At 35.0% G+C, this 20,148-nt stretch overlaps 1 protein-coding gene across 6 annotated transcripts in view; it reads right to left on the bottom strand.

Moving 5' to 3' along the window:
• TJP1 (tight junction protein 1) overlaps positions 1-20,148 on the bottom strand; it is a 111,556-nt gene that overhangs the window by 23,001 nt on the left and 68,407 nt on the right. For all 6 annotated transcript variants that reach the window (XM_036736959.1, XM_036736960.1, XM_036736962.1 and 3 more), the window contains 7 exons: positions 10,254-10,396; positions 8,705-8,810; positions 5,220-5,370; positions 3,337-3,445; positions 2,246-2,465; positions 1,776-1,960; positions 1,576-1,671 (listed from right to left, as the gene is read on the bottom strand). In XM_036736959.1, coding sequence (XP_036592854.1) covers positions 1,576-1,671; positions 1,776-1,960; positions 2,246-2,465; positions 3,337-3,445; positions 5,220-5,370; positions 8,705-8,810; positions 10,254-10,396 — 1,010 coding nt within the window. The remainder of the gene's footprint in view (positions 1-1,575; positions 1,672-1,775; positions 1,961-2,245; positions 2,466-3,336; positions 3,446-5,219; positions 5,371-8,704; positions 8,811-10,253; positions 10,397-20,148) is intronic.

The following is a 20,148-nucleotide window of genomic DNA, read 5'->3' as shown; positions in this document are numbered from 1 at the left end:
TGGAAACACAATCAGGATAACACAAGATCTAGCAGCTTCTACTTAAGGGATCGAAGGGCTTGGAATATGATATTCCAGAGGTCAATGGAGCTGGGATTAAAACCAAAAATCACCTACCCAGAAAAACTGAGTATTATGCTCCAAGGCAAATTATGGACTTTCAATAAAATAGAGGACTTTCAAGCTTTCTCAGTGAAAAGATCAGAGCTGAATAGAAAATCTGACTTTCAAACACAAGACTCAAGAGAAGCATGAAAAGGTAAACAAGAAAGAGAAATCATAAGGGACTTACTAAAGTTGAACTGTTTTGTTTACATTCCTACATGGAAAAATGATGTGAATAATTCATGAGACCTCAGTATTAGGGTAGCTGAAGGGAATACACATATATAGAGAGACAGAGGGCACAGGGTGAGTTGAATATGAAGGCATGATATCTAAAAAAATAAAATCAAATTAAGGGATGAGAGAGGAATATATTGAGAGAGGGAGAAAAGGAGAGATAGAATGGGGTAAATTATAAAAGTGGGAAGAAAAAGCAGTTCTGTAGGAAGGGAAGAGGGGGCAGGTGAGGAAGAACAAGTAAATCTCGCTCTCATCAGATTTAACATGAGGGAATAACATACCCACTGATTTGGGTATCTTACCCCACAGGAAAGAAGGAGGAAGGAGATCAAAAAGTGGGGATGATAGAAGGGAGGGCAGATTGGAGAGAAGGCAATCAAAAGCAAACACTTTTGAAAAGGGACAGGGTCAAGGGAGAAAATTGGATAAAGGGGATAGGATAGGAAGTAGCAAAATATAGTCATTCTTTCACAACATGAGTATTGTGGAAGGGTTTTACATAATGATATGCATGTGGCCTATGTTGAATTGCTTGCTTTCTTAGGGAGGTGAGTGGGGAGGGAAGAGGGGAGAGAATTTGGAACTCAAAGTTTTAAAAGAAGTTGTTCAAAAAAAAAAAAAAAAGCTTTTGCATGCACCTGGGAAGTAAGATATATAGGCAATGGGGCATAGAAATCTATCTTGCCCTACAGGAAAGTAAGAGCATGGTGGGGAGTGGGGTGATGACAGAAGGGAGGGCTGACTGGGGAACGGGGCAACCAGAATATATGCCATCTTGGAATGCGGGGGAGGGTAGAAATGGGGGGGGGGGGGAATTTGTAATTCAAACTCTTGTGAAAATTAATGCTGAAAACTAAAAATATTCAATTAAATAAATAAATGGATTTTTTTTTGGGGGGGGGAGGGGCGTGGCAAAGATACTAAAGTGGTTTGCCTTCTCCAACTCATTTTACAGCTGAGGAAACTGAAGCAAACAGGGTTAAGTGACTTACTCAGGGTCACCCAGCTAGTAAATGTCTGGTGCCAGATTTGAACTCAAAGATAAATCTTCCTAACTTTCAGGCCCAGCTCTCTATGCATTGTGCCAAATACCTACCCCAGGAAGCTAAGCAGACAACAGCTATTACAATCTGCATAGAGTAGACTTCAAAGGAGGAGAAGCTTTGAGTGATGATGATAAGAGGGGATCCCCCCCCAGAACCAATAATCAATAGTCTGAATGATACTCACTTGCCACTTGATAAATATCTGGTTCTTCTCTTGCTAGTTTCTCTCTTGCAACATCAGCAATTGGTCCAAAGATAGTTACAGGTCTGAGAAATCCAGCTATATCAGAAAAACAATTTTAGTGAAAGCACTTCACTTAACATACCTTTATTTAGAAGAATGTGATAGGTAGTGAATAGGTTAATCCTTAAAAAGAATGCTACCTTCTCGAAGAACAACTCTTTCATAAGCAGGAAACTTAGTCTGAAATGGTTGAGCAGACAGATCCTCTCTGCTTTTACGTAAGTTTCTTTTAGAGCTACGAAGACCTCGGAATCGCCAAAAATCAGCACGATCTCCTCCTGCCGTCTTTGGAAGTGTGTATTGAACACTGGCTAGCTGCTCAGCTCTATGTTAAAAACATAACATAAGAAAAAAGACCCACAAGCAAATTAACTTTTGAAACAGTCTAATCAAAATGACATTTAAATCTAAATCTTCGTATAATTTGAGGATCTCTTATAACAGAAACCAATTTTTAGCACTGAACACAATGATTTGTTTTAGATTATAATTCAATAAATTTACTTTTATTACTAGATACAGCATTTCGCAATGAGGATGAGTTTAGATTTTTGTTAAAGGTACGATTCACTTAATTTACTCCAAGAGAAGAATAATTATCTAATCATACCTGTTCTTATTAGGGATGATGCCTCTCTCTACCTCCTTGTGATTTTTGCCAATTCGTATAGCCAGCCAAGAACCCAGTTTTCCATTGTATAAGGTATCCACTACGCGGAACACTTCTCCTTTGTTGAAGCTAAGCCCATAAGGAGATTCCTTTTCATATTCAAAGTGTGTTCTAATATAGAAAGAATCTCCTACATCTGATTCTACAATACGACGATAAACTAAAACAAAATAAAATATAAACACATAGAATATCAATGAAAAGGAAGGAAACATTTATTAATCACCTACTGTGTGCTAAGCATTGCGTACTTTACAACTATTATCTCATCTGAACCTCACAACAACCCTGGTTAGGTAGGTGCTATTATCATCTCCATTTTACAGTAGAGGTAACTGAGGCAGACAGGTTAAGGGTCATATATCAAATAAGTATAATGAGGTTTAGAATTCAAGTGTTCCTGATTTCACAAGCAAGTGCTCCATCCACTGAGCCATATACTACCTCAACAGTTCAAAAGATTAGGTAATGTATAATTTTTTAAATTGTGGTATGATTTTACTTTTAAGGTTTAATTCAATTTGATAAACAATCATCAGGCACCTATAGCACATGGAAATGTTCTAGGGACTTGAGATATAAGAATAAAAAAAAATTATCAGCTCTCAGTGAACTTGTTTTACTTTTAAATCATCTAAATAAAAACCTGAAGTTTGGAAAATCTAGTGGGGAAGGAGGAAACCTCCTTAAAATATTAAGTGAACTACTAAAACAAACATATTGCCATAAAACTTTCATATTAACAGGAGTCTCATTTTTCTTAATGGAGTATGCTCAAAAGGACCCTGTTTGTCAATTTTATCTATGATCATTAGTCTCTCATAAATGCCACAGGAAAGTTGCTAACAGACAATTTATCAATGAAACCAACTGAGATGCAGTTCCGGTTTTCCTTTACTAATTTTACTACAGAAAAATCTAATAAACCACTATTTAAAATTGAAAACTGCTTCCTCTACAGTAAGCCCTCTCTATATGTTTTTATATTTGTATTTTTTTCCTGTTGGTATAATTCTATGAAAATAACTTACCATCCTTCTTTTTCTGTGCCAAGATTGTCACTTCTTCTCCTTTAGGGAGGTCAAGCAAGAAAAGCACAGCTTCTTCTCGGATGATATTTGTGAAATCTACATTGTTTACCTGTTAGAATGTAGTTCATTAAAATCATCCTATGATTTACAATGTAAGCTATTTCTGCAAAACTAAAACAAAAAAAAAACACCTCCTCTTGAATTTCAGGATTATCTAACACAATATTTGTTTGTTTTGTTTTCTAAAAGGGGTCTCAGAGAAAGAAAAAAATTTTGATTCAAAATTTTTAGGTAAAACCTAAGTGTATTATAAGGCAATTTAATGTCCAAGTATCCTCAGATAAAAAGGTGGGCCTAACTAACCTCAAAACACAATGCAAGATCTCCCTTTCCTAAAGAAAGGTAGAAAAATTTCCACTTCTAAAAACAATTACCAATTCAACTTTTTTCTTTCTTAAAAAATTATATCTATCTTTAGAAGGCCACTTCTTCTAAAAATGGCTCATGGTAAATGCATAAGAAAATTATATTATGCCATTCTAATAAAAACAAAACTGAGAAAAGGAATGAAAATAGAGGTATTCTGAATGAAAACAGAAGCAATGGTACCTCTCCTATAACAGGGTGTCAATAATGTAAACATTTAGAGATTTGTTTGATGCTTTAAAACACTATCATATTCATTCATATTAATTTTCCATTATATGAGATCCATTAGTAATGAATCCCTTTATTTGATTAAGTTTACAGGAAGTTTTATTATTACACCTTTTGGAAGTTAAGTATATTCTAAGAATGATAAGTTGAAAAAAATATAACCATCATGCCAAGCATTCATATAAAAACATTCTTAAAATCACAATCAATAAGAGAAATTATTAATAATTATGATTCTAAAACCCCTGTAACACTATTTTTTTTTATAATCCAACCCCTTTTGAATCAAAATCCTGGCAAAAAAAAAAGTATTTATTAAGGGCATAGCAACTATAAAGTACTGTGGAGAAAATAAAATTATTGTAATAATAGTAACAATTATAACAGCTAGCATTTATATAATGCTTCATGGTTTACAAAGCACTTTACAAATATTATCTCATTTGATCCTCACAACAACTCTGGGAGGTAGGTATTAATTGTTATTCCCAGCTTGTAGGTAAGGTAATGGAGGCTGACACTTGCTCGGGGATGCACAGTGTGTGTCTAAGACTAGATCTAAATAGGTCTTTTTGACTCTGGCACAGAACACTCTCCATCCCACCACCTAGTATGCACAGAACCAAATAAACATTTATATGAACAATTCAAAATGTGCCACAAGGCAGTTCATAACTAATCAACAGATAACAAGCAGACACCAAATACTGCTACAAAATGAAGGAATTGGAATAGATTCTCTAAGGGCCAGTCCAGTTCAGGAACCCTGAGCCATGGCTAGAATTCTGATAGGTAAGAGAAGAGCATCTGATGAAGGAGAAACAACAGAGTAAAGGCAGAGAAACAGAATAATAGGAAGGACATGTAGTAGAGAGTTTGTGTCCTAGGAGAAGCAAAAATAAGTTTGGGAAGATAGGTTAGGATATAAAAGGTTTGTTTACATGCCAAGTTAAGGAGTTTGAACTTTATCCTTTAGAACTTTATCCACGTTCTGATCTAGCAAAGAACATCATAAAACTGCCAGCTAATGTAAAAATATCAAGTTGCATTACCATATTATCATAGCACAAGTCCTGTACTAGCAGGAATCTTCTCCTTTGTAAACATTTAGCTATTTGGCCTAAGAGACTGGCATTGAAAGTTACAATCTAATGGCTTCTCTATTTGATATTTCTTTCTAATTCTAAAAGAACTTTAAAATTATGCAAGTTAATATACTGACATACCCTGAGAATTTGATCACCTTCTTCTAAGCCTTCTTTAGCAGCAGGACTGTCTTCCAGAACTCCAGCTACAAAAATTCCTACATCATTACCACCAGCCAAACGTAAACCCACACTGTCTCCTTTTCTGAATTTTACCAGTTTCATGCTTGGCCTGTAAAATTAGAAATTTAATGTATAATTCTTAAGAGAGGTTCTTAACATGAAAAGGGCAACAAAAACACTAAAATGCAATCTGAAAAGACTGTTTACTTTTAACACTTCACAATGATCCTCAATTTGCTTAATAAGATGTAATGATTCATAGTTAAAATTCACAGTTTAGAATACTTTCTTCCTATACTTAATATAAATCTAAAAATAATGACAAGTTCTTATTATAAATGTGAATTAAACAAAATTGTATTAAATAACTACTGTATGAGGAACACTATGTTAGGCACTGGAGAAACTAAAAGTTTAAGATACATGAAGGCACCTGGATACAGAGCTTAAAAGCTGAGTAAGGGGATGTAGCAGAGAAATTAGATACATTACATTACAATACATTAGAAGTGTATGAGTTGTTCAGGACAAACTCCTTAAGAATTTATCGTGGGATGTACTACAAAAAGGTGGTTAAAAAAAAGTCAAAACCCTAATTTATATGAGATACCTTTCTAGTATTCTCAAAATTCTTGACTAAAAGGGAGTACTCTAAAAGGTAATTTTTTTTTTAGATTTTTCAAAAACATCTGAGAATCAAGTGAAGAAAATGGGCACAATCCTTCATAAGAGGGAGCATGGATTAATGAATAGGGTACTGGGCTTGCAGATCCAGAAAACCCATGTTTGAATTTGGCCTCAGATACTGAAGAGCTGTATGGGCATTTAACATGTCTCTGTTTCCACTTACACACATTGATAAGGTTGCACTTAATCAACTCAAAGGTCCCTCGGAATTCTAAATCAGAGACCCCCATTACCCACAACTCATACCTGGATATAGAGCCACTTAAACTTTGAAAGAAAAAGTTGAGAATTATCTGCCCAGAGGTGTATGTCAAAGCTATATGTGTAAATGGATTACAAAGTAAAATACGTTAAAGAGAAGATGAACAATGACAGAACCCTAAGGTGTATAAGAAGAATAAAAGGAGCCTGCAACAGAAACAGAGCAAGGAGAGGCAAAAGCTAGGACAAGGTAATACTTTGGATGGTGAAGAGGGTGGTTCACAGCATCAAATGCTGTAGGAAAGCCAATGAGTTTAAGATATGAAAAAAGTCACCAGATTTGGTTACTAGAGAGTCACTAGTGGCCCCAAAGGGAAGTTTCCGTATAACTGTTAAGGCAGAATCCAAACTGGAAAGAAGCAACACATTGGTTAACTATTGGCTCTGCTAGTGTGTCCTAATATCTTCTGGGTCTTAACTGCTCTCCAGACTACTGGGCACTATAATCTGACCTGGTAGTGCACACAAAGAGGTACACTATGTGGCTGTACTATGAGCCCTATCACTGTCCCCTTCAAGACTTGTAGGTCTTTTCATCTGCCCTGCAGCTGAACTCTATAAATGTGTCGTCTGATACAATTAAAAGTGTGACCACGTTGAGAGGTCTCTTTTTTCCCTATTTGTATCGCCAGTGCTTAGCATAGTGTTGGTGCTTAATAAATGCTTTTTGATCCATTAATTTCATTCAAGATCAGAGTTCTGGACGAATAAGATCAAAGGCACAGGTACCATATCAAGCAGTAGAGCTATTTGTTTTCCTGCTAACTGGAGGGAAGGAAAGCATAAATGACAAAGGAAGGGAACACTGTTGGACAGTCTTAATAAACCTTTGACTACTTTGAAAAGAATAAGTAATTAGTCCAGGGGAAGGAAGAATAGGGAGGGAACTAGGGCTTTGAGAAGTGTAAGCTAAAAAACACTTACAAAAAAATCTGGTATTGAGGTATTAATCCTCACCCAAATAAAAAAAAAGAGAGAGAGAGAGAGGAGAAGAGACTATCAATACTTGTTCCACCCACTTTCCCAGAGTTGTTGTGAGGAAAAAATTCTGTAAAAGCTTAGACCACTATATAAGTTGGGTCATAATCTTAAAAATTTTAAATGTTGAGCATTCTCTAACTATCAACAAACATTACATTAAAACCTTAGAGTAGGAGCAGTGGTGGTGGAAACCATGATAACTAATATTTCAATAGGTTAAACTAAAATGTAAGCATTCTGGACACTTGATCTATTATTTGATAACAATGCATCTTGGATGTCTTAGTCTATATTGCATTTAGGTGGAACAAAAACCTGGTGGCAAATCAATTCTACCCATTCCTTCTCGCCCCTTCAAAACAATTACCTTACAGAAATTTTACCAGGCTAAGAAGCATTACATTAATATAGCTACATTTCTGTGACTAAAAATGCAGGAGACTCTTCAATCTCATCCATAAATCAGTAGAAATTCCATATTTTATTATTATTTTAATTTTAGATCTAGAATGATGACATGATATAACACTGAACTATACTATTTCTAGACTGCTTACTACATATCCTCAAAACTGGGGGAATAAACAGGCAAGATAAACGAATGACTATACAACTGTAATCCTCAAATCACACTAGACACTGTAGGATTTACAAAAGAAAATCAAAATTGCAAATCATTTATTATTTGCTTACTGGCACTGTTTAGAGCAGGGCTGTCCAAAATGTGGCCCGCCTACAAACATAGAAATTTACACAAATGCTTTAGTAAACAAAGCGGAGCTGCGGCAGAGTTCTCACTAAAATGGCAAATCAAAATATATTGTCAGATGTTTCAGTAAAAACCTAAAGTTGGACAGCCCTGGTTTAGAGAGAGGCCTCCTAATCTCTCATCCATTTTCCTGACCTCAACCTTATATGAACTCTGTATACAAAGGCAGTGTGTGGTTTTAGAATTCTATTATTAGAGCTTTACCATACCATGATAAGTGAGTGAAATATATAGTAAAAATGGTATTTCCATCAAGGGAAAAAGTGGTCTCGTCCGTCAATAAAAATTTAAGTTAATCAACTATTCTTCCTTTTGTGTACTGTCCATTATTTGAAAATTTATTTTTTAAATCTGATATACCTCTTACTGATCTGCCTAGAAAAATAAAAATTTTCTATAGGCTGGCTTATTCAGGAACACAGCAGATGAATGACAGGTTGCTACAACTTTAGGACCACATTTAGGAGTTTGTGAAATTAGGATAAAAAACAAGTTTTCTACAATTTCAACCACAGAAAATAGGTTAAACAGAGAGGTGACTCTCAGAGTGGGAGTCACCTTTCCAGGCCCAAATGAGTTGTGTATCAAGGTTAATATATAAATAAAAACATTAAGGTATTAATGCTAAAAACATTAAGGGTATTAAATAGCTTTATGTAATTTAATGGCATCCTAAAAGATTCTGAACAATGTGTTACATTGAATGTACTCATTCTAAAAACAAAATAACTTAGAATCATATTACCGAAGCATTCCGTCTTCATGGGTTGAATTGGGTAGCAGACCATCAGAAGGACTAACAGGCAAATCCACATCTGGCTGCCCAACTTGAGCATACACAGGTTTTGGCTCTAATGAGGAAAAATTAAAGTTGTACAGAATTCATTACTTGAAGAATAAAACACAAATACAGACAGAGAAAAACATATTGACTCCAGATTCATCCACATAAATATAAAGTAGGAAACCTAACAATAAGGAAGGTATAATATGTTTATAAGAATGGCAGCAACTCCCAAAAGTACGAAGGGCCATACACATCAGCTGCTTGTCAATTTTACTGTTTTGCCAAGGCACATAAGCCTCTGCCTGCGGTAGCATCAAGCTATTCTAGACATTGTCTTTCCTCTAGGAAAAAAGGATACAGAAGAATACACAAGAGTTTGAGTAATAGCTAAACCCTGCTTCTCTCAAAATCTTGTTCTTTATTTCCCTTGAGTTTATATATCTAATACTGCCACAGACTAGACATGCAAGGTTAAAAAGCGAGAATAAGTAAGATTAGAAAATAAGTAATGAAAAATAAGGGGAATGTGTATCTTTCTATTAGAGAGGGATATTGCGGAAATGTATATGACAAAGACAAATTAAGATATCAGTTAAAGAGAAAGGGATACACACTATTGAAAATAATTTCTATTAAGTCACTTTACAGAATTAAGAATACCAGTGTTCTCACCTCTCTGAGAGTTATATTCTTGTTTGCTTGCTCTTGGCTCTCTCTAAGCCTAAGCCACGCACACATACAAGCATGCACACACACGCACACGTACTTTTTTAGTACCCTCAATGTCAGGAGTGAAATAATAATAAAGGAAATAGGTAAAACATTTGTAAAACAAAACTTCCTTACTCTTTTAAACTGGGATTAAAAAGTGTCATCCTAATTTAACTTTGATATTTAAAATGGTGTAGAAGAATTTGGACTAGCCCATGTGATATGGGTTTTTTGAAGTCTGGACAACTGAATAAGAGCAACTCACAGGCTAAAGAAGGATGGCTTTCGATCCCATTACGTATGGATCCAAGAATTTTTCCATATTTCCATATTTCCGTATTTCCATAATTTCTAGTATATCATTAATCTGTATCTACAATTAATCATGATAATTTGGCTGCAAAGGCTTGTAGACGGTAATTCTCTGCCATTTCTTCACTATAAGAAAGCTCTCAAGGAGAAAGTTCCTATGACATTTAAATCATGCTAGTAGTAATAGCACTTGTCCAGGCCTCTCTCACGAGACAACAGATTGAAATATCTATAGATTTTCATTCAAAATTTTGATAAACTTGAATATGCGAAGTTGTTCTGAATATAGTAGTATCTAATAAATATCCAGAATTACCCTTTAAATAACAAAAATTTCAAAACTCAAAAATATTGAGACATTTTTATACTCAAAAGCATAACCAACAGCTTTAAAATGTTCTCCACTTACCCTAATCCACCCTTTTGTTTAATTCTGCAAGGTACACGTATAGTGTTGCTATATTTAATATTTTGTTAAGATTACCTGGAAGAGTAGGGGTTTGTTTTTCATTCCTTTCAACTACAGCTTCTTCCACAGTTTTAGTAGGCATGAGATCATCTATGTTTTTTACAGGTGTAGAGACTGCTCCAGGTTTGGAATTCCTCTCTTCTTCTCTGCTCCGGAGACTAAATATTTTGTTAAATAGAAAGCAAGGGGGAGGAAGAAAAAGATAGTTCATTTATATTCTTTATGAGGGAAAAAAAACTTCACTAATCTTTAACACAGAAAAATGAATTTTACTAATTTGCTTTACATTCATAATACCAAAAAATATATCAAAGAAAGAACTGTAACAAATACAATAAAAGTTTTCACAGCTTTGTGTAGGCACATCTACCCAATAATCTGTGAAGTATATATTGTCCTTTTAAAATTTCATATATTTAAAATGTCTTCAGAATCACAAATGAAAATTTAACCAAGACACAGCCTCCTATCTCTAACAAGAACAGAGCTACTCTTAAATCTTAAAGGTCAAAGCTCTTCTGTTTATGAAGGCAAGTAATTATTCTAAATATAATTCAACACATATGCAATTAACCTAAACATTAAAAAATATAAAGCATAATGAACTCCTATGTAAAACAAGCACATTTTAGAATAGATATAAAAAGGGAAAACATGTATTTCTATAACTGCCTTTGCATTTTTTAAAAAAAGTCCAGAAACCTTTTAGGACATATTAAACAACAAGAAAGAGCTATTTTAAGAATACATATGGGAGAAACTTAAAATATTTCTACATAAACCAACAACTCTAATTCTACTGCAAAGATGATTATTACTCTGGGAATTAAAAAAAAACACCTTCTACAAAGTTATTTGTATCTCATACACAATAAAAATGGCAAAAATACTCTCAGAGTTATATCCTTGTTTGAATTTAAAGTATCTTACACCTAAATTAAGAATGTTAACAAATAACACTGTTCTAACAACTGTCCCTCATTACTCATTTACTCTCATTTTAATGTAAATATCCTCAAAAATAGCATAGTGTTTATTACATACACCAAACCTTTTCACGTGCAATTAAAGTTTTCACTATGTTACCTGATACTAGATACATACATGTGCGCATACATGCATGCATAATACACACATACATACAGAAATATCTATAGCTTTGGCTATCTCCACAGATATATCACTGACTTCACTAATTCTAAAGCTAGACATCACTACAGATATAACTCTGACCATTTTTTAATACCTTCATTATCTGTTGGATATCCCCATCTGGCTATCATACTGGCACTATATACATTGCATATGTTTAAGAATGTATTCAGAACAGAATTGTTCCTCACTTTACTTCTTTAATCCTAGAAATACCATCAAGTAGGTACATTCAAAATTAACTTTCCACTGCTTCCTAACTATACTAAAATGTTATCAGATTTTTAGTGCACTTCCACTACCAGCAACAAGATGGAGCCATTACATTATGCTTTAAGTGACATCCATTTAAAGAAACATTTTATGCCAAAAGCTATTTCAAATATCAAGTTATGAATATCTTCCTACTCAAGGATTTCAACATGGCACAGAGATAGTTGAGTTAAGAACTATTCAAATGAAGCACAAGCTCCAACAAATCCTGCACCAAGCTAAAAAGGCTTTAAGTATGGTTTGGCAAAGGAAATACCTTATCTGAACTTACTGGTCCTCTAGGGATCAATCCAGATTTTTTGGAATTTTTTGGAAAGCGTGGCCAAAATGTCCTAATTTTTTTCAGTTGTAGCAAATGATACATATATGGGAGATAATCTATAATGGTGAAGCAAATACCTTTAACCAATGCGATCCCTGACATATTGTGGTCATGGGATTAAACTTCTCTTTTATCTTGCCCCCACACAGATCCTGATTCCAAATTTCTAACATGTCATCTATCATCAGTGTCTCTACTTTTTCCCAATCCCTTTGTGATGTTGCCAGCATTTTACTGAATGGTCATTCAAAGGTCATCAGTAACCTTGGTCTACCTATAGCAAAGACCCTTAATCTGGTGTCCTACAAACTTTATGATCTTACTCTGAAAGGAGGACCACAGCCTTCATCAGATTGCCACCAGGATGGTTCAGACCGATTCCTGCTCTGATTTCTTGTCTCTTTTTGCTGAGTCCTTCACTGGGTTCCATTCAAGGCTCCTTTCTCATTCTCCATATATACTCTCCCCTTGGTAATCTCATCTACCTAGAGCTTCGCCTATATCCTTTATGAGGAAGACATCCAAATCTATGCCTCCAGCCCCACCCATTTTAATGAACTACATACCTTTATTTGCAGCTATCTGTTGGACATCTCCACCTGGCTGTCATACTGGCACTTCAAGCTCAATAATGGAGGTAGGGACCCTTGCTTTTCCCTGATGTGCAGCAGCACATTTACAAACCTACAAATGTGCTACAGAATGAAAAATGTTAAAAAGCACTACTGGGATAAAGTGCTTTTAACTCAATTACATCAAATATGATGACTAGTTCTCACTTCCATGGATTAAATGGCCAACAGGAGACAGATTCTCATTAGACCAAAGGTAAAATTCAAGATGAGTCTGGTCCTCACGATGCTTAGTAAATAGTAAGCATGCAATAAATATCCACTTATTGACTTATTATTTCACATATACTAACCTCCAGATTTGCTCTAATTAATGTGTGATGCTACTCTAAGAATCATAAAAATGTTAATTTCACCAAATAAACTGAATATTACCTCTGAGGATTAAAAGACTTCTTTACCAAAAAATCCAGCCAGCTCCCAATTCAGCACCCAAAAAACCAGTTGCACTTGTTATTAGTCATATTTGCAATGGAGAAAGAAACCATAAAGCCAAATTTAATCACCTGTTGAAATGCCTAACCCATATCCTTTTTCCTGGTCACTCCCATCTTTCACAAAGTTAAAAACAAGAAGTCAAAACCAAGAAACAAAAATGGCTAAAAGCTAGAATGTGGAAGTATGAAATGTAATTCCCCAAATTTTTGTACGTAACTCAACTGAACTTAAGTCAATGTACCCCTAGCACCCAGTGCTGTACAAAGTTAAAACATAGGCCTTGCCCTCAAGGAGTTTATAACCTTATGGGAGGAATCAGACATGTACATAAAGATCTATAATATGAGGCAGAGTTTTAAAAAGGAGAGCCCCAAAGTTCTGTAACGAATATACATAAAGCTATTAAATTTCAACTTTTTTAGACTTAAGGGTTAAGTACTAAATTTAGAGATTTTTAAAAATCTCAAATTCAAGTATAAATAAAATCCATGTAAAAGCAACCAATTTTTCTTTTAGAATTATACTATTGAACAGACCCTACTTCAGCAGGAACAGAGGTACCATGGCTGCTGAAGGCTATGCCTATAGAGCACATGTTCTATCTAAGAAGCTACAAAAGCTCAGAGTATGGCCTGGCAACTGAATTGATGTATATCAACCACTTTTTAGCTAAACTTGGAAAAGCTTACAACCAGAAGGTTAGCCATGAAATGATGGGATTTTTTTGGCCTCAAAAAATCTCAAGCTGTTTCATTATGGTAAAGTAATGATCTGCTTTGATGGAGAAATCTTAGATCTTTAAATACAGGACCTATGACTTCACTGATATAGCAAACTCTCTCCATTAAACTAGAAGGTCTGTAATTTAAGAACACCTTGAAGGAGCAAGCTGTGTCAACTGACACAGTGCATATGAACATACCAGAGATAGGAAAAAGAAAATTTTATTGCAAAGCAAAATTCTAATTGTAATTATTTGTATTTAAAGTACATCTGCACAGATAGAAAACTGTAGTAAAACTGTAAAAAAAAAAAAAAAAAGATTTTTTTTTTTAATTCACTTGATACACCTGCTTTTTCCATAAGTCAAGATAAAAGAAACACCTTCTAATAATACACGTCAGTATCTACTCTGTAACTTACAGTCTTAGAGAGCTGCCTAGGGAACTGAAGAGATTTTAAGTGGTTTGCCCAAGGTTAAAGCAAGTATGTGTCAGATGAACCTTGAACCAAGTTGTCCTGAAACTTCAGGGGCTGGCTCTCCATCTACTTTATCATGTTGCATCTAAATAATTTTAAAATACTATTGAATGAATTTAGTTAATGGGAATGACAATGGAAACTTGATCAACAATTATTTATTTTAGAGTAACTACCCAACATTCTGAAATACTGAAATGAACTTTTCATTGGTTAGTAGTAATTATTCATATAATAACCCAAGTTGGGGGTGGGGGGTGGAGGGGAGAAAGGATCTACATGTGAAGTACGATTTTCTGACAAAGAGAGACTGTCTTGACTCAAAAACTATTTATTTGGAGTGAAGTTCTCTACAATCGCCTATGTGGGAGAACAGTAACTAAACAGTTCAAGTCTTGTAAGTCACCAGAGATTTTCTAAGTTCTTTAAGCAGATGGAATATTATTTTACATTTATCCAAGGTATTAAGACCTGCATAGGTCAATTAGCAGTTTTGCAAAATTACAGTTTCTTCCTCAGAAACATATTATTTCAATTTTGCTTAGCATCTGAATTTAAGCTACCATCCTGTTTTAATAATTCAATATTAATGTCATGCAACATTCTCCAAACAACACACTTCATTAGTGCTAATTCAAATAAATTCAAGAGATATTGGAGCTTACTAAATTTTAATTCTGTTAAGAAAATTTAAGACTTCAAATAAGTAATGTAAAGGTAGCACATTTCAAATACTTATCAAATTCAAGCCCTCTGAAAGCATTAGAGAACTTTAGGATCTTTAAGTCTATAAAAATGAATTGGTAAATGAAAATCAGTTAATTATTCTCACATTTAAAATGTACAGGGCACACAGAAACATAAGGAATTATTCCTACCTTATATAAGACACATTCTAAGTACAAGTGTCTATTATTAATTTCCAAATAGTTCATTTAAAGATTGTTTAACTACCTCCCCAGAGAATTAAAGTGAGTAAGACCTAAGGGAAAGCAGGAATGCAAGAAAGCAGGCAGGAAAGGACCAAGCATTTATTAAAATGACTATTATGTGGCAGACACTATGCTAAGGCATTTGACAAAATTTCTGTTTTATAGTTGAGTAAACTGAAGCAGACAGCAAAGGGTGGGTAACTTGCCCAGTATTACAGCTCATAAAATGTCTCAAGTTGGATTTGTACTCATATCTTCCTTGCTTGAGGCCTGGCTCTCCATTCAGTGCCACACAGCTGCCTTAAATAATATAAAAGACTGAAAGGAAGACAAATTCCAAAGGGCACTTTCCCTATGGCCATATAAGAGAAATGTAGATGTGGATGTAAATGTAATTATCTCCTGAGAAACGTAAAAAAACGGACAACAGAAGATAGAAAAAAGGCTCACAAACAACCTGTACCTGCTCAGAAGCTGAAAGGAACACAGAGAACAGAAACTAGAAACAGGAGAGATATAAACAAGGAAAATGAAAGCAGTTGGAAAACAGTAAGTGCTTTTCAGCCAGCCAGAACAGGATGATATATTCAGAAGTTAGAAGAGACCTCAGGAAAGTTAAGAGGTTCCTAATTTTTTGTCATGGACCTTTTCTCAAAAAATTTTAAACACATAAAATACACAGAGTAAGCTTATAAAGAAAACTAATTATACTGAAATGTAGTTATCAAAAGTAAATTCTTTAATTCATAAACTACAAGCTCAGAAACTCCCTTCAGTCTAATAAGTCTCCCTTCCTCTGTTCAGTAGCATCCAACAATTCATGGCCCCATCTGGGGTTTTCTTGACAAAGATATTGGAGTGGTTTGCCATTTTCTTCTCTAGCTCATTTTATACATGAGGAAACTGAAGCAAGAGTTAAGTGACTTACCCAGGGTCACACAGCTAGTAAGTGTTCGAGGACATAATTGAACTCAGGTCTGCCTGACTGCAGGTCTACAGTTCTATCCACTTCAACACCTATCTAGGCTGCTCCTTTTGTTAAATAGGCCTTATCACAATGGTTGTGTTAATTTTTCCCCCTTTCTTTTGACTTTAAAAAATACTATTTGTTATATAGATGACAGCTCTCTTTCAGGAGGAAGGTGAGGGACATGGGAAAATTGTTATAATATAAAAAACAAAGAATGAATAAAACCTTTCCCCTCTCTAAAGAGAGGTAGGTGTGTGTTTCTACTGCAGGATCACAGATGTAAGCACTAGAAGGAATCTTAAAAGTAACAAACTGCTTTTTTATTTTACAGATGAGAAAACTGAAACCCAGAGAGTTTAATTAACTTTCAAAAGGTGCACAGATATTATGCTAGAGAGCTAAGGTTTGAACCCAGATCTTTTGAATCCAAACCTAGCATTTGTCCCATTCACTACTACTCCTCTACAGGCACACCCAGCTATTTGCACAGAGACCAAGGAGTGAGATGACGACAAGGAAGCTTGAGGGACCTGGAAATGAAGCCTGATACTGCTCCATGTATGACCAGAGGTAAGCCACTCAGCCTCTCTAATAGGTAGTTTCACACATACTACCCCTCCCCACTCCACCCCTATAACCTAAAGTGGCTGGATCAGGTGACCTATACAGCACCTTTCAAATCTAAGTCTATAATCCTAGAGCCATATACAACCACAACTGCTTACAGAATCATTTAGTGACACACAAAGAAACTAGAGTTAGAGTCACTAATTTCACTTAGGATGAGAGATTCAAAGGGGCATCCCAAGTCATTTCAGTCCTAGTCTAAGCCCAATCATCCTAAGGTATCCTTGTCAGCTAGAATTCACTGCTTGAATAATTCTAGTGACAGGGCATGTGCTACATAGAAAAGTAACCAACATTCCATTTCTTCAGTTATAATTGTTACAGAATATGTCAAAATCTTGTCAACTTTAACCAACTGGTTCTATTTCTGTCTGCCTATACAACATGGACTCTTACTTGTTCCTCCCATTAAAAAGACCTTAAAATACTTGGTTTCAAGATGTTTTGTTTTTCTTCTCCAACAATGAATAAATGAAAAAACATTTATTAAGTACTTACTATATGAAAGACAAATACTGTGCTACATGCTGGACAGCTAGGTAGTACAGTGGTTAGAGTGTTAGGGCTGGAATCAGAAAGACTCATCTTCCTGAGTTTAAATCAGGGCTCAAACACCTACTAGTTGTGTAACGCTGCGCAAGTCACTTAACCCTGCTTTCCTCAGTTCCTCATCTAAAAGATGACCTGGAGAAGGAAATGGCAAACCACTCCAATATCTTTGCCAAGAAAACCTCAAACGGTCATTAAGAGTCAGACAAACTGAAGAACAATGACAAATGCTGGAGATACAAATCCAAAAGTAAAGACAGTACCTGACCTCAATAAGCTCATAGTTTTTTTGAGCCAAACTTTTGGTTTTCAAATATTTTTGAAAACACATTATGGTATTTGCATTTTTAAAAATCTAAGGCATCTCCTATTTTCCCACTCGGCTGCACTCATTCTGAACTTCTTTGGCTTCTCTACCACATTGCCATGCCAGATCTCCCCATCCTCTACTTTTCAACTTGCTTTTGTATACTGCCTCCCCCCATAAGATTATAAGCTCCCTGGGGGCTGTGGCTGCCTTTCTTTTTCATATTTCTACACCCAATGCTGAGCACAGTGCTTGGTATAAAGTAGGTATCTTAGTGTTTACTGACCATTTATTGAATAAACTGAAATAAAGTATGGTTTCCTAAGACCCCCACCGCCGGTCTGTATTCTATCTCAAAATAATTCTTGAGAATGTAGAAAAACAGCATGCTATAAGGAAAATTCCTGGATTGAGTCAAAAATCAATCAACGAGCAATGATTTTAGGGCCTACTACATACCTGGTACCTTGCTAGGTGCTGGAGATGCATAAACAAAAAATGAAATAGTACTTGCTCGAGGTCTATCTAGAGAGGCAACTTACATATTTAAATATAATTAGAATATACAGGATGTACAGGATAAATACAAAGTGGTTAAAAATCAAGTAATCAGTAGGAGAGGAAGTGCTAACAGTTCCAGGTCATCTACTAAGTTTCATGTAGAAGGTGGTATTTCAGCTGAGTCTTAAAGTTAAGTGATGGATTCTATTAGGCAGAAGTCAATTAACAACTAAACTTATAGTTGAGTAATAGGCTAACAGACAAAGATGACAGAATAACTAACTACCTACTTACGCACTGATAAGAGTAATAGGCAAGTACATAAAACAAATTTCACCTCCTTTTCACTGGAACCCAGAAATAACTGTTCTGGAAACAAATAAACTGTATGATGGAATATATATGACTAAAACTGAGTACCTCTCTTGGGATAAAGGTACAAAAGTAAAGTCAAAAAGCATTTATTAAGTGTTTACTAAGTGCCAGACAATGGGCTAAGTGCTGGGGATACAAAGAAAACAAAAACACAATTCCTTAGCTCTAGTAGTTCATAGTCCAATGAGGAAGACTACATGTAAACAATTATGTGCAAACAATTTATGTTTGTAAATTGGAGAAAATCTCAAAGACCCTAAAAATTAGGGAGATCAGAAAAGGCCTCAGTATGGTTTAAGCTGAGATTTCAGGAATGCCAGAGAAGCTAAGAAGTGGAGACAAGGGAGGAGAGCAGGAATTAGGGATAGCCAGTGAAAAGACAAGAGTTCAAGAGATGGACTGCTATGTGAGAAAACAACATGAAGTTCAGTGTCACTAGATAACACAATGTCTAAATCAGCAATGAAATGTTAATGTCTAAAGTTAAGCAGCAACACTTAAAATAATCCTGTTGCCAATTTTTTAAAACATATTTTGCGGTCAATAACCTCTTGAGGGTATACATAAGGAGCAAAATCTTTGTGCCAGACGCTATTAACAGTTTAGTAACTTTTTCTCAATAGTCCAAATTATTGTCCTCAATTCTACCAGCAATAACTTAGCATATCTGTTTTCCCACTGCCATTATAATAACGTTTTTCCCATTTTTTAGCAATCTTTGTAGGTGTGGGGTAGTACATCAGGCTTGTCTTAATTTACATCTCTGATTATTAGTGATTTTGTACATTTTTCAGGCTATTGAACACCTGTATTTCTTTTTAAAAAACTGTAGCCTTTGAAAAATGACTATAATGACTGGTTACACAAATGAGATTTTAAATCCAGAGTCATTAAAGTACAAAATTAAAACTACCAAATGAATGGTAAACAGTTTAATATTTATATAATTAATTAGTTATAATTAACTTGAAGTACTAGATAAATGCTATTACTACTGCTGCTACTTCTGCCACCATCACCACATTCTTGTTCTAAAAACATTCAAAGAAAAGCAGAAGAAAGCCAGGATTAAGATGAGAATAGAGTCATCTTTTATTCTTCTCTTTCCTTTTCACCACTTATAACCAACAAGCTACCAAATCATTTCAGTGCTATTTCCATAATCATTCTCATGGTGTAACTACTCCAGTTTGGTTATAACGAGCTCTTAATTACTCAAATGCAGCAACTTTCTATGTAGTCTCCTTGCTTCTTACCCACCCTTATAACTGCCAAGTTAATTTTAATAATTTATAGGTGTGACTGTCATTAACTCCTTCATACACGATGTGTTCTTTCTAAACTAGACTACAAGCCACTCCTTAATCCTGTCTTACACTCTCCATATGTCATGCAGGCTGTCCCCAATATCTCAAACATAGTCACTGCTTCATTTTCATTTGCAAAAACTTTGATTTGCCTTCCAGATCCAACTCAGGTGCCAGTTCTCCCATAGAAAGTGATTTGTTTTTCCCTTGTCCCTAGCACATTCTATCTTGTATAATACCTTTTTGTGTAAATACCTTACATGCTCCTTATAGTAAGCTCCACAAAAGGAGAATTCATCCAATTGTTCATCTATCTATCTTATTG

This window comes from Trichosurus vulpecula, chromosome 8, assembly GCF_011100635.1.
Source record: "Trichosurus vulpecula isolate mTriVul1 chromosome 8, mTriVul1.pri, whole genome shotgun sequence".
Taxonomy (NCBI): Eukaryota; Metazoa; Chordata; class Mammalia; order Diprotodontia; family Phalangeridae; genus Trichosurus; species Trichosurus vulpecula.
The sequence above is the reverse complement of the archived record's forward strand: the minus strand, read 5'-3'. Positions and strand labels throughout refer to the sequence as shown.